At 43.9% G+C, this 15,347-nt stretch overlaps 1 protein-coding gene across 3 annotated transcripts in view; it reads left to right on the top strand.

Moving 5' to 3' along the window:
• Positions 1-15,347, top strand: part of LOC131088330 (6-phosphofructo-2-kinase/fructose-2,6-bisphosphatase 4) — a 52,046-nt gene that overhangs the window by 33,573 nt on the left and 3,126 nt on the right. For 2 of the 3 annotated variants that reach the window (XM_058032285.1, XM_058032283.1), the window contains exons 8-13: positions 1,001-1,208; positions 1,763-1,909; positions 2,497-2,601; positions 4,229-4,358; positions 4,719-4,781; positions 7,666-7,730. In XM_058032285.1, the coding sequence (XP_057888268.1) occupies positions 1,001-1,208; positions 1,763-1,909; positions 2,497-2,601; positions 4,229-4,358; positions 4,719-4,781; positions 7,666-7,730 (718 nt within the window). Of the gene's footprint in view, positions 1-1,000; positions 1,209-1,762; positions 1,910-2,496; positions 2,602-4,228; positions 4,359-4,718; positions 4,782-7,665; positions 7,731-10,864; positions 11,074-15,347 lie in introns of those variants that run through there. The other variant, XM_058032284.1, reaches the window with a different exon arrangement.

Raw genomic sequence — 15,347 nt, 5'->3', positions numbered from 1 at the left:
GTTGCTGGTTTGTTGCACCAGAGCTGCAGGGAGGGCTGAGCTGCATTTTAATGTAATTGAGCGTGAGCAGTGTGGAGCTGGCTCAGTTCATGCGTGTAATTCCTGTGATGGACCCAATGACTGGGCCTGCCTGGAATGGCAATGATTAACTCCAAGGAACCTGGGCAGGAGTGAGGTGCTGGTGCCCGTTTCTCACTGCCTCTGCTTGGTTTCATTATCAGTTTTCTTGTTTCATTGCAGTGTGGTGTCTCAAACACATAGCTAGAAACCAATAGTGGTTATTTTCAGCTTATGAGACATCTTCCCGTGTGTGAACGAGAGGCTGCTCTAGAATTATAGCTCAGGTGATAAAGGATAAGCAGTGAAAATTGAAATTATAAGCTGTCTGATGCTGAGAGAAGGTAGTGGTGGGGTAGATTACAGTACAGTTAACAAAGGGTTGCTCACAGAGCAGTTGAGAAAATGTCTTGCTTCAGACTGCTCCCAGGCTCTTGTGGTGCCCTACTTTTCTGGAGGGATTAAATGAGATGGGTAATTAGTGACTATTCCTTTTGGCCCCTGGGTGCAATCAGACAAGCACTTGGTGATGGAAAGTGTTTGTAACCTGGAAAAAAACCCCCAAATGGTATTGTAAAATAGCTGTATATCTTATTTAGCTGTGGTAACTTAAGTGAATCTCCTTTTCAGTGTGTGGGCTGTATTTTTCCAAGAGAAGGATCTAGATTTGGATGAAGTGCAAGTAAAGGAGGCAGAAAAGAAAGCGATGTGAGCAGCTCCATGTGAAAGGAACAGAGTTCATCCTGTACCTTTGGAGTACTGTGTTATTTCTTAGGACTAATGCACATTCTGTGGCTGAATGAGGATTTTTTCATTTCTTTGGCTTGTTTCCCCTTTGTTTCATAACAACAGAGAGGGTGGAAAGATTGTGCTACGCGCTAATAGCAACAATGTGGAATCTTACTTTTTTTTTTTTTTTTTTTTTTTAACTTGCTTATGAAAGGGATCTTTCTTACATTAAAATCATGGATGTTGGAAGGAGTTACCTGGTGAACAGAGTGATGGATCACATCCAGAGCCGGATTGTCTACTACCTCATGAATATCCACGTGACTCCTCGGTCAATCTACCTCTGCCGCCACGGGGAGAGTGAGCTCAACCTCAAGGGCAGGATAGGAGGAGATCCTGGGCTGTCTGTCAGGGGGAAGGAAGTATGTACCTCCTGCCAGGTGGAACTGTGAGCTCTGTGTGTGTTTGTGCTGGGCACTGGCAGCTTTCCTCCTCTGCAGCCTTTTCCTCCTAATGAGTTTAAAGGACTTTTTTAGTTGCATGTTTGGGTAGTGGAAACAGGACAGGCACTTTGTGTGTTGTGGTTTGTACTCTTATCTGTGTGTCTCTCTGTTGGCTAAAATTCCTTTTTATACCCCACCACAAAGCAGTTGGCAAGAGGGCTTTCTTTTTTAACTATATTGTTGTGAAATCCTGACTAGTTGGGTAATTGGGAAAGTGTACACAACTTAAAGCTGAAAGGAAAATTAGTGGAAGGAAAGCTAAGAACTGCTAAAAATTTGTATTTTCCTTGTACTTCTTTTCTTTCTCCTGTCCCTCTTGGATAATGGAGTAGGTTGTATTTCTTAGCAAAACCTTTGACAGTCTTTTGGAAAAGCTACAGTGAGCTTACAGAGGCTGGAACCCTTGTTTTCTAAACTGAACGCCCTGTATTGGCTCTGAGCCCTCATCCAGTGTCTCTTGGTTTTTCTTCCAGTTTGCCAAAAGCTTGTCACAGTTTATTAATGAACAAAATATCAAAGATCTGAAAGTTTGGACCAGCCAGATGAAAAGGACAATTCAGACTGCTGAAGCCTTGGGAGTGCCTTATGAGCAGTGGAAGGTTTTGAATGAGATAGATGCAGTAAGTTCTTCTCTTTTAAATGCTTAATAAATTGCTTTGATTGTTAACGGTGAAAAAAGGTACTTAGTTTTTTAATAATATGTCTTTCATGGGATAGAAAGTCATTGAAGCTGCTTCAAGAGGCTGGAAGTAATTGTCATTACCTGTAAACATGGCTAAACATTTCATTAAATTTTGCCATTTTTAAATTGTTCTTCTCTTGTGTTTCCCAGTAAAACATTCCTCTGTAGAAGGCATGATGTTATAAAGTTTTCGTTAGTTGGGCTTGGAAAGAAGCTTGTGGTGGGGGGGTTTGCTAGCTGGCAGTTTCCAGCTGCAGCTGTAAGATATAAAAGGAGGTGCAATAGATAAAACATGGCCTTGCTTTGTCCATGGATGTAACTTCACCTGTACAGGGATTTAATGATTCCTCCTAACCACCTCTGAGTCAAGCTGAGTGCCCTGTTTATCTTGTGTGACAATTCTGAGTGTCAGAGTAGCAAATTAAAACTGCTAAAGGTTATTTGTATATGATTTTATTTAAGAGTGATATCTACTTTTTGCATTACTGGGAATACATGTTTTTTAATCATTTTCATTACTGACAGGGAGTATGTGAAGAAATGACATATGAAGAAATACAGGAAAACTATCCTCTTGAATTTGCACTGAGAGACCAAGACAAATACAGATACAGATACCCTAAAGGAGAGGTATGCTGTTTTTAGCATTTTAATCTCACAAGTTGAAAGGGTTCCTTGTCTTCTTGCATATACGCATGCTGTAGGAAGGAAAAACAAATTTTTAAATTAATGAAAAGGTTGTTCCTTTCTCCGTGGAAAAGCACATAGGATCTTGCAAGGATTGAGCCCAGACCACTTATGTTGATTCAGGGCTGGAAAAATAAACCCATAAATTTAGAAAAACAATGGAGAGCTTTGATCTTGTGGGCATTGTACCTGTGCTGGTCCTACAGTGATAAAGCAGGAGGAATTATTGCAGGGCTTTAACTGTTGCATATATAAACATGCTGCTAAGATGCCCTGTTTCTGTTCCTCCCTGCTCTTGGTGGTGGCTGTTTTGCAGGCAGCTCTGGCTGAAATGCTGGGGAAATCTCCAGCCACGATATTAAACTCCTTGCCTCTGGGAAAATTAACTTGCTGATGGCTTTTCTAAAGTAGCCCTAGTGCAGGGCAGTGATGGCCAGATGGTCACAGGGCCATTGCTGGGGGCTGAGGGCTGGGAGGAGGGATTGGCCCAGCTGCTCCTGCTTGAGCCGTGAGGAAGCAGAGCTGTGCCTTCGTCCTCAAGAGCAGTCACTGTGACAAGAGCTGTGTCCCTGGCAGTGTGACCCCGTCCTGCTAATGAGGCAGTCATTAAGCTGCAGAGTGCTCCTCATGCATTTGAACAAGGAGTGTTTGTTTTGGAAACCAGTGCAGTCCTGGGGATAGTGACTGGCATGTCAAACTCCCCCTGTGCCTTGTGGGGATGAGTTGGTCTCGTTTATCCGAGGCAGTTTTGTGTCTGGGAGCAGTGAGAGGGGTTTGCACAGCTCTTGGGGAGCTTTCTGTTGTCCAGGGCTCAGTCAGCAGTGCCACTTGGTCCTGCATGGGGACCAGAAGGAAGGTTTCCTGCTGTGCTCGGTTCCTGCCCTGCTGGGTCGTGTGCTGAGCTCTCTACCTGTGGTATATGACACATTTTGGAAGTACCTGGCACTTTGTTTTGGAAGACTGCGTTGGAAGCAGAGTCTTTACCATGCACATGAAATTCAGTTCAGTTGTGCCCATGCAGGAGCCCTGCTGTTCCCCTGCAGCAGCAATTCCCTGTGCATGGTGAGGCAGGACAGGTCACCAGCCAAGTCCTTGTGCTGGCTCTTGGTGGCATGATGGCTGCTGTCACCAGGCCGGTCCAACGTGCCCACAGCTTGTTTGGAAAGGGCAGCCTGAACAAGTCAAGCTTTGTGAACTCTTTGCGTGCTGATTGTTGGCTGAGCTTCAGATGCTTTTGAAGATGAGCTATGGAAAATAACATGCAAGACTTGTATTTGCAGATGTGAATTAAATCCTAGGGATTTAGTGGAAATTCTTGATCAAAGTGGCTAATTTAATAAAGCTTTTCTGTGAGGGAGATTTGTTTTGTTATGTGTATAATAAAATGTGTTATGTGAGTGCTTGGGTCTGAACTGTGTTCTTAGTTTAATGAAAATTATTGCTGCAGTATTTCTGTGCACTAAATAACATTTAGAAGATGATTGATATGAAAGATCTCCTCTGTATATATATATACACTGTTCAAAGAGTTTTCCCTTTTTAATGTGCTCTGTTTCTCCTCCCCACCCAGTCCTATGAAGATCTTGTTCAGAGGCTGGAGCCAGTAATTATGGAACTGGAAAGGCAGGAGAATGTGCTTGTCATTTGTCACCAGGCTGTCATGCGCTGTCTGCTCGCATATTTCCTTGACAAGCCCGCAGGTAAGTCTTCCTTGATACATCACAAACAGACTGTTTTTTAAAAAATTTACTGCTTAAGGTTCCACACAGTAAATTCTAACAGTTTGCTGTATCATCACAGGCTGGTTTTGCTAGGCAAGTACCCAAGTGTATTTTTTGGTATTTGACCCCCACATGAAACTTGGTGGTTGATGTTGTTGAGCTGCTCCTGACCTGGAATACTGTGATAGTTGTTTTTTGCTCTGATTAGCATCTCTGTTGCATGCTAGGAAAAGAGATATGCTGTTAGGTAAAAAGTCATTCAAGTAGCTGACCTGAAACATAACAGAAGAGCCAGTTGTAACCTGTATTTCATGTGTAATTTGTGGTTTGATTTCTCAGAACAACTGCCCTACCTGAAGTGCCCACTGCATACCGTCCTAAAGCTAACCCCAGTGGCTTATGGTAAGTGCAATTATGTAAATTTATTATATAAGTCTGGCTATACTCATCAGAAAAGGTGGTGGAGTGTTTAAAACACACTTTATGTTGCTTTAAAATAGTCAGGTTTGACATTGCATGTATGCGTGTAGAACTTTACTGGAATAAATGAATCCTCTGGATTACCCTTGCTTTGCCTTGTGCCAGGAAACACATGTGTTGCTGAAGGCCTGAAACCACCAGTGGCTGTCACTGCTGGAGGGGACAGTTTGTGCCCAGTTCATACTCTATTTCACTAATTCTTCTGGCAAACCCATGCATTTACACATCTGCTACAGCAAGATCTGAGTTTTTATTGATGTACTGGAGGGTATTGCTTTGCAGAAGACAGGCAAATTTCCATTTGTGTAGGTTTTTCATCTTGCCAAATGCAGTGTGGGATAAGGGTTGCTGTGTGCCCTGCTGGGTGGCACAGGCTGATTGCTGATGGAGTTTTGTGTGTGTTCCCACCTCAGCTTAGTGTGTGCCTTCTGCTCATTTTTGTTCAGTTATGGCTGGGTCATATCTGCTGATATCCCACTTCAGAAGATATCTCAAGCTATGCAGATAATTCTCTGCCTATTAGGAAAAATATATTGCCCAAAATGCTGGTTCAGTCATTAATTGGAGCCTGTCTTTGATTATCAGCTCTGAAAAATAGCGGTCCAAATCAGTACTTTGTGTTTTGTTAAGTTTCAAATGAAGTTGAAACAAAGAATATTACGAAACAAAGTAGCTGCTGCACTGGAAAATCTGCGTGAGGAGATTTTTGTCATTTGCTTGCAGTTTCATCTTACAGGAAGGACAGCCTGTGCTGTGGTGACATCTGGTGTTCCCAGCCTTGCATGACAAGCTGGGGTTTTGAAAATAGAGATTCACTGCAGTTAAAACTTGGACTTTTTAAAACTGGATTTTTCTGACCTGCTAGAGTCTGCCTGTTTTCCACAGCAAGGCTCTGTTTTGGGGTTCTCTTGGGTTTTTTGGGGCTTCTCTGGTGGATTTTTTTTTTTGGTTGTTGCTGCTTTTCTTTCTTTGCAGGAGGAGGGAAGTTGGGTGACTGCTCATAAATTTTAAGAGGGTGTGGATGTTTGAGTGTTTGCTCACACACTAAGAGAGGAAGGAAACAAAGGGGTACAGACACTGTCCTTGCCCTTCTGACTGGAGGGAAAGAAATGCCATTGTCCCTTTTTTAAGGGGTTTGACATGTATGTGTGATGAGCACATTTCAGCCAACCTGCTTTTTGGAGTTCAGCCATATGAAAACACAAGGACTGTGTAGATTATTTCTGCAGTACTGATTGATGCACTTGGCTCCAGGCAGGCAGGATGCAGGATCAGACCTGGTGTGTTTGGTACCTCCCAGCTGAGCCTGCTCTGGGGAAATGCTTCCCCTGGGGCTTTGCTCTTCCTGGTGGTGGAGAGGAGCATCATTGCCACCTTAAGAGAATGACCTGCAGTGGAGGAACATCTGGTACAGCCTGACAGCTGGATCAGGGTGGATGAGACCTTTACCCAGCAGTCCAGGGCAGTGGTGGTCTATGGAAAGGACACTGCAGCTTGCTGTAGGTAGGAACTTGCTCGTCAATAATTAAAAATGAGCTGGAGAATGCATGTGGTAATTGCTGTGGAGCAAGGCTGTCCCTTTGGTTTATGTGTAAAGCTCAACACATGAGGCTCTCTTTGGATCTTAAACTCAGCTTGTGCAAGGACTGAGAGATCTCTGAAGTGTCTGCTGTGTAACAGCCCTGGGGAATGGGCAGCAGCAGGGCTCAAAGCTTGGTCTGGTTTGGTCTCAGGGCTCACAGTGGATCTGTGGTCAGAAGGATGAGTAAGGATTCTGCTCCAGTGGGAGATGATGTGCTTTTCCTCCTTTAAATCTGTTTTATGGCTCACTGTTTCTCTGAGTTCACACAGTGTTTGCTCACAGTCTCCCTGACAAATGGGCTTTAAAAGGTCAGGCTTCCCAGAGGGAAGGCAAATACTGGCCTTACTAATTTCTTTTTTTTTTTTTCTAAAGTGGAGTGGATTTTTAAGGAAATCCCCTTTTTCTGTCATGTAGTGACTCCATGGAGTGTGTTACGACTTTAGGGAATAAATGAGGAGAAAAATCTGGAAACCTGCTTGTGATAGAGGATGGACTCTGGTGTGTCAGAGGAAGTGACTGTTCATGATGTTCTGTAGAGTAGTGGTAGCTTATAAAAGTCATGTTTGTGTGAGATGAGCCAGGGTTTGGCAATCAGAGATGCCTTCAAGTGCTGTAGCCATGGTGTATGGAGTAATTATATCATTCTCTAAGTGGATCAGTTTATACTACTTGGGAAACAGTTCTTTCTTCTCACTGTTTTAATTTTTCTTGCCTCATGGAGGTTTTGAGTTTTTGAATGTTAAGCAGAAGTTCCTTTTCAGGAGTCAGCTTTGAAGTTCTGTTTAGCTTGGGGTTAAAATAATTTTGCACATATAGAGGGTTGTTGACAACACACTGTGCCTTCTTGTAGTTGTTTTTATGTTTAAAAAATGAGAGCAGCATTTATCTTCTTAGTAGTACAGAAGTCCTGGATGTTTAAAACACAAAAAGTTACAAATAAAAACTTCCTTACTGAATGTTCATGATGTTAAAAAAAAGATTTTTTTTTCCAAAGAAAATAATGATAAAGCTGAGCTGAGGAGATTGATTATCAGATGGACAATAATATTAATCCATGGGGAACGGATTAATTTCTGTAGCTTTAGCTCTTCAGAATTCAGGAAATTCTGATGTAAATCAAAAGGGGAAAGTGGGTGACTTTCACCATCTCAAAATTAGATTGCATCTTTGTTATAACTTCACTTTCAAAGCAGATGTGTCTAAAAATGTGTTTTCTGTCAACAGGATGTAAAGTAGAATCTATATTTCTGAATGTCGAAGCTGTAAACACGCACAGAGATAAACCTGAGGTAAGAATATTTTTCAAATTGGAGAACTTGATGTAATGTATGGTCTGAGCTGATTCCCATTGTCCTCGTGGCTAGAACTGATTTGATAACTCAGCTGAGTTTTATTTTATTTTACATCTGAAGCTTTGCTACTGTTTTACTGTGAGGGGGGAGCAAATTTTTTATGGACTGAATAAAACTAAGTTCTGTAATAGTGTGAGTTCTAGCTGGAATAGTTTATCTTTGAGAAATGAGAATTTGAAGATGTGGTGTCAGGCTAAAAACTGTGTAAAGTTCTGCCAGGCTTTGTCACTCAGCAGAAGTAGGTGTAGCCACAGTGGTGGTATGAGTGCCACACCTGGTCTGGGGAGAGAAGTCATCAGCTTTTTCATCACTGCTGTGTGTAAAAGAGGAATTGATGATGTCACCTGTGTTTTAAGCCAAAGCTGGAGAGGAAGACTAGCTCTCAGGAAACAGCAGGACAGCCGGGGGAAGGAAATTGAGCGTGTTTGTGAAATGTAAGTGCAGAGAAGCTGTCAGCCCCCGGCAGCTCTGTGCCCTGCCTGCCTCAGGCTCTGTGTGCTCCTCAGTGCCCACCTCAGCTCAGGCTCCTTCTGCTGCTTCTTCCCAGCTCTTCCTTTGCTTTAGCATCAAAGTTGTGTGAAATGTGTCCTGGGTAAAGCTCTCTGTTCCCTTGCAGATTCTCAGGCTCATGCCACCAGGGATGGCACTCATTCTGTGCTGAGGTCAGGAGCAGTGCCACTGGTGGATTGGAAGTCAGTTTGATAACATGAGAGAAAAGGGCTGTGTTTGGTGGCTTTCAGAGCAGCAGTTGATGGTGAAGAGGAATATAGTGAGAAATGAGGTTTTATCTGTGTATTCAACAAGGCACATGACATAAAGTGCCTTTTGTAACCGAGGGTTCACTTCTGTGCAGAATTCATGCCAGAGTTTTCTGCAGATAAGTTTTGTTTTAATGACCTGGGTATTCCAAGTTCTGAAAACCCTGACTTGGATGTTTTCTCTTCGACAGCTGCATTGCATTATTTCCTTCCTTCTCCTTTTCCTGCTTTGTCATTCTGCTTTGCCATTTTGTATCTTAGTTTGATTTATCATGTTTAGGAAATCCAGTCTGTGATTTCACAGTACCTAAAGCTGGAGAAGCTTAGTGAAAATCCATGAGGGTGTCTTAGAGCAGTAGGTTATTTGTGTTTAATAATGTAAATGAACATTTTTAGTTTGGATGATCAAAATATCAGTGCTGAATTTACAACTTGCTAAAATGTTGCTGAAAATGCCAGTCTGAAAGGCATTCTGATAAACTGAAGGGGTTTATCTCAATGGGGAAAGCTGTGCCTGAATCACCAGGTGGCTCTCCACATGACTAGCAAGTGATGTGGCCATGCTGTGGGGTGGCTCTGCTCAGGTGCACCTAGAGGATCAGGAAGACACTTCCATTGCAGTGGGCTCAAAGGCACAAGACTGATTTGAGCACAAATGAATTGAGTGAATAAAGTTTATAAGAAGAAAAAAAAATGAGTAGTGGCATTTTCCTAAAAAAAACCCCTCAAATTCTCTTCTTCCTCTGCCCCAAAGGAAACCCAGCCTGGTGAATTTGGATGGTGTAACACTGTTCAGGTAGTGAGTCTGAATGAAGGACTTAAGGGGATTGTGTCTGCATTTAATTGCTGCTCAGAGGACTGTGAAAATTTCAAAAGCTTTCATTTAAATCACCTATGAAAACATTAATTACTTCTGTAAAATTAAGTTTTCAAGTAGTCTATTGAAGTCAGAGCATTTAATTAAATACAGTGTCACATAACAGCATTGTTAAACAATGAAGCTATTAGATTGAGAATTGCCCAGTGTCTGTTCTGTGACCCACCAGTCACTTGTAGTCTGTGCTCCAGAACAGTGCCCTCCTTTTGGCTCAGCTGAAAACATCCATTTTCACGTGGCAGAAATGCAGGCAGAGCTCTGGGCTGTTTGTTTGTGGCATGTGTGAAGCTCAGAGTACCGTGGGGACTTGTCTGGAGCAGACTGAAGCCTTGTGTTTGTCAGCATTGTGCTGGCTGAAGTTCTGACCTTTCCCAATGAAGGAGTCTATAGTCTTTTACAGAAAATAATTCAGGGGAGTTGCTTTAGCTGTTGTTTTCTGGCCCAAAGAAGGGACCCAGCAAGTGCTGGGGTGAAATGTCTGCTTTGCACATCTGGCTTAGTCAGTGACTGACAGAGAGGGCATTACTCACACCAGACCTCCTGTTTTATTTTGTTGAGAGGACCTGGGGGAAGGAGGTGTTAGTGCAAGGTGAGCTGGCTGACCACAGTGTGGAACAAGCAGGACTAATGAAACCCATCAGTGGGAAGTGTGAGGAATTGGCAGTGATTTGGCCTAAAATGGGTCTTGTAAGGAACATCAGAGCAGTTTATCATGGTCTGCTCTCTTGGGAGGAGGGGGAGTACCAATTACACAGGCTTTGGGACTTGCAGGAGGTGGTGCCAGAGCAGATGTGATTCCTCTTTGGCTGCCCTGGGCTCTTGGTTTCATTTGGTTTTAAATAATTGAGTGCTGCACTAAATGTAATTGTTTCTCTGCAACCTCTGCAAAAGGAGGTGAGATCTAGTTGGTGTGATCAGCCTTGAATGGTTAAGGTGTCTGAGAACCTATATTTTATTTTGTTAGAGGTGTTACATTGTCTATAACACAAGCACATGTTAAAAGCTTCCTCTTGGCACAGAAGCATGTGGCAGATTCAGTGAAACACTGAAGGTTTCTCAGCAAGATGTGCATGTGCTGAAGCATGTGCTAAGGTGGATTCCTGTTTGGGCCTGTAAAAGACTTCCTCCTAAATGTGACTGACCTGAGCTTTGGGTAGTGCTGCCAGCAAGGGAGCTGTATTTAATTGTCTCTCAGAAGACTGTGAAAATTTCAAAAGCTTTTATTTATTTTTTTTTACTGTAAATACCTTTTGTGCTGTCTCATTCTGGGACAGCGACCAGCTCTCAGTCTGCTGCGTTCTTGGGGTGTGGGGGGCTGAAACCATCTCTGCTTCTCAATCAACCCAGCTGTGTACTTGTGAAGGGACCTGATTGGTGGTTTTTGTTGGTCTTACTGCTACATGATAAATATTCTCTGTATTTTTATTATTATACAGAATGTAGACATTTCCAGACCTACCGAGGACGCTCTTGTAACAGTCCCTGCTCATCACTGAATCCTGTGTCCCGACCAACTATCAAACTTGGGTGCTGTTTTCATCCTGCTACTTCAAAATAAATTGAAAAGCTAATCATTCCAATCACTTTGAAATAATAATAAAAAAAAAATAGCCACACCCAAATCAAACTCATAACTCAAACCAAATGTCTGTACAGCACATGACTTGAAAAAATTAATCAAATCACAATAAAACTGTTGCACTGGCTAATTTATTGTGGATGAGTTATCAGACCTTGATCAGCCCTCACTGGTATGCTGGTTTTGTAAATTGCTGTCATTTAAATATCCTGCAGCATTAAGCTTTATTGTAATAGCCAGCAATCATTTAGTGTTAGCTGCAGTGTATTTATGAAAGCCATGAAACACAACATCCTGTGTGAGATAAGAAGGTCAGAATTTGTTTTGCCCAGCAGAGCACCAGTATTATCTGTTTCAGGGCCCTTGGGAGTGATTGGACTGCCGTGCAGTGTAAAATAACAACCCATAATTACTGTAAATCCCTAATCCCACTGATCCACAGCACTAGGGCTCTACTTATGCTAATTAAAGATGTGCTGTAAGAGCAGGGTAGCAACTTTTCACTTAGTTCCAGGACAGTTATTCAAAGAACAGGAATGTGTAGAAATGTTTTTAATATACAACTTTTGTTAACAGCAGTTCTGCATTAACCAGGCTCTAGTGTTTGCCTAGAGAAGGGATTTTAAATTCCCTCTTTTCCTGCTTTGTGTGGATGTGGGTGATGGAGCTGCTGTGTACCCAGATTTTAGGAGGGCTCCAATATGCAGTGCTGACCAGAACAGAGTTGGAAGCAGAGTTAGCCAGAGCTTTTTGTAGCTGGGTAGTGGCTACAGCAGACACAAATCTCAAACCAGCAGGCCATGAATCCCAAACTATATGATAGGAAAGCCTCTTGCAGGAGGGAGGAGACTGCAGGCTGTAGGAGATGTGGTACCCTGGTGCCTTTGCCATGGTGTTCCCTGGGCACCACAAGGCTGTGGGATGTTCTTGTGCCATGGAGCAGGCAGGGTAAGGTAGAAACACACTGAGCCTCAGAACTGTTTTCTGAGGGAGTATTTAAGCAGTGAAAGTAAGCAGGACTGTAGGTTGTGGAAGGTTTCTAACTGTTAGGTTTCTCAGGTGGTATGTTTTTCCCAAACCAGGATTTTGGGAAAAAAAAAAAGTTACAGATCTGCACTTCTAAAATGATAGTGGAGTCTTCAGAAGTTTGTACAATTGGGAATGTTTGCCATAACCAGAGAGCCTCCTGCTGTGGTGCTTGGTGTTTGGTTAAACCACTGTCCCTGGGCTGAAACTGGGAGAATCTGGATCATTTTCCTGTTGCTGTCATGACTGTGATGTAGGAATGGTTGGTCACTTTTCCATGTTTAATTGCTCCAGTGTCTGGGCATGAGCTTTGCTGTGAAAGGGCCCAGAGGAGCAGCTGAGCCTGCTGAACCCCCATTCACACAACCATGGGCCTGGTTGCTCTTACCTGCCAGCTGAGGTGACATTCCTGAGGGATCACAGGGGTGCTGGCCATAGCCAGCTCCTCAGGAGCCACAGCTTGGAGTGCTGTCACCTCCACAGGCCACAGCTAAGGAAACACCATCCAAATGAAATTAAATGCATTGCATTTCTTATGGAGCCAAAATCTGTGCAGGCATCTGCTGTGGAAAAACTGAGTTTTGCTGCTTGAAAAAGAATGGCTTGGGCTGTCAGAAAAAATTGAGGGGAAGCATGACAGGAGCAGGAGCTTGGCCAGCGAGGAAAGCAAAGTTTGCCTGGTCTGTGGCTGGTGGAGGTGGCAGAGGGAAGGGAAGCAGCAGGAGCACCCAGGACCTTCCATTCCTGCCAGCTGCTGCCAGCCACATTTCCTGGGGCTGTGTCTGCTGAGCAGAGCACTCACTGTGCTGGTGTGTGGACAGAGTGAAGTGGATATTTAAAAGCAGAATGCTCTAAGGGGTCTCCTCTTACAGCAGGATGGTTTAGCAGCCCTGGCTTTGTCAGTGAAGGAGGGCCTGATGCTGATGGGAGGTTTCAGCAGTGGGTCGTGGCACAGCCTGCTGAGGGGAAGCTGACAGTGCTGGATGTTTGCATTGTGCTCTTTATTTCTGTGTTTAGGCCTGTGCTGGCTCTTGTCTCCAAGGTTCCTCCTTTTGCCTGCAGGAACCTTTCTGCAGGATCTTCCTGTTCTGCTGTCAGGGTCACATTGTAGCTGAGTCAAAGCAACTCTGAGAGCAGGGCCTGTCCTGCTGGAGACTCACAGCACTTTGCTGGGGAGGGAGGCTCTGTCCTGTAGGACAGGAATGTCCAAAGGCCAGGGCATAGTGAGCACAGCAGCAGCGGTACAGAGGGTATTTGAGTTGATCTGTGTACTCTGAGTCTTTCAAAGGGTAAAATGGACTCTGTATAAGGCAGGGTCAGGCTGCTCCTCCCTCAGGGGCAGGCCCTGGAAGCAGCCAGCTCCTGCTGGGGCTGGCCAGGGAACAGGATGTATGGCTGGGGAGAAACAGTATTTTTCTACCCAGGTGTAGGTAGAAAAATACTGTTTCTACCCAGCCATACAGGACAGGTGTGTGGTTTTTATTCCTCCTCCTGTGTTTCCTGGGCTCTCCAGACCGTGTTGCTGCTGGTGCGGGGCTGTTCCCAGCACAGTCATTTGTCCAGGTGTGCTTTGGTCCAGGCAGTTGCAGGAACTCCTTCTGGTCCCAAAAGTAAGGCTGAAACCTCTGTCCCCTTTCTAAGCAGCAGCACTGTCCTTGTTGCATGGCCCATGGCTGTTCTGAGTGTGGGTACAATCCCAGTTGGCATCATCTCATCTAATGGGATTCCTGCGAGTAGGAATCCACTTACAGTTAATGAGGATTTTGGTCCCTTTCTAAGCCCCTGCTCATCTGCTCTCACTGCTGGTTGTTGTTTGTTTAATAAGCCCTTGGGGGTGTTTGTGAGGGTTTATCCCAGTTCTCTTCCTTCAGTGTGACAGTTCAGCACACTTTGCTTCCACAGCCTGTTTGTTTACTCAAATTCAAGCTTTTTTTGCTTTCAGCTTTCTTGCCTGCTTATCAATATTCCCTTTGGGTCTGTCTTAGTTATTAGAATGCTGCTTTTATCCAATACCTCTCATTCACTGAAATAAGCTGCATCTTCTGCCTTGCCTTAATCACCTCATTTCCTTTCAGCTTCATGTTTGAGCTGTGTAGCTCTTGCTGCTTGAGGACTAATTTCCAGTACCTCTGGATTCCTGCATTTTGATGCTGCATTTCATGCTCCATTTAATTTTCTTTGAATCAACATCACATGTTCAGCTTAAAAGATTTCAGCCAGTATTCTGGGAGTGCCTGTGGAGACCTCTGTGCAGTCCCAGGGAAATTCTGGGTACATTGCATCAGTTGCTAAGAAAAACACAAACACACCAAATTCCAGCACGTTCTGTTGGTTTGTTGGGTTTTTTTTCCCTATAACCATGCAGAGTATGACTTGTTTTGCTAACTCCTCGTGTTCTTAGCAGATAATGATGCTTTCTGATGCTTTCCTCTTGCTGCAGAAATGCTTCTTGTAGAAGCTTCTTTTTGAAATAGGGTTATTGCTTTGATTTCCTTCAAAGAGATGTGAGGGTGGCTCAGGCTGTGTGCTGGTGGGTGCAGAGATTTCCAGCACTTGGACAATTCTGTCCAGCAGCATTTGCTGTGTGTGTGTTCCCAGAAGCCTTGGTGTGGTATTCATGGCGGAAAATGGGGATTTACCTAAGGGCTTGAAGGCTGATGACAGAGGAAAGGGCTGATGTGGATGTAGCAGGACTGGTAAAGGCAGAGCAATGCTGGCAGAATTCAACCTCCAAAGAGAATCTGGTGCTGCTTGTTTATAGCCTGCTTTCATAAGAAATGGCTGAAAAAATCTAGAAACTGGGGTTGGGGAAGGGGATTGAATTGCTTTTTGAGTGGATGAGTTTTGACTGATGGAGTTGTGTGTCTGCATGTGCTGAGAGGGCCCCTCACTGTGTGCTCGTGGGGCTCTGCTTTCCCCAGAGCTTGACTGGAGAGACTTGTTTTGAATGTAAACTCTAATAAATGTGGTAATAAAACCACTGGAGCATTCCCTGATGTCAATGTGACATCTGCCACATGCCATGTGTATCCCAAAGTGCATTTAAACTTTATGTTACCAGCTCTTCAGGGAACACTTGATGTTACCAGCTCTTCAGGGAGTTATTCAGAGTTCTTCCAGTGGTTTGGCTGCTCGCTGATAGGATCAGGATTGGCTTTATTGCTGTTGGTGTTAAGGAATTATTTCCTGGAGTGTGCTTGAAACAAGGAGAGGAAGGCTTCCCTCCCTCAAGATTTTATTGATTCCTGTGTGGTTTATGGCCTTTGCAGGGTTCTGTTTTTCCTTACACTACATGCATGAAGAGTGGGAGAGAA

This window comes from Melospiza georgiana, chromosome 11 (genome assembly GCF_028018845.1).
Source record: "Melospiza georgiana isolate bMelGeo1 chromosome 11, bMelGeo1.pri, whole genome shotgun sequence".
NCBI lineage: Eukaryota > Metazoa > Chordata > Aves > Passeriformes > Passerellidae > Melospiza > Melospiza georgiana.
This window is presented reverse-complemented; position numbering and strand designations above follow the sequence as displayed.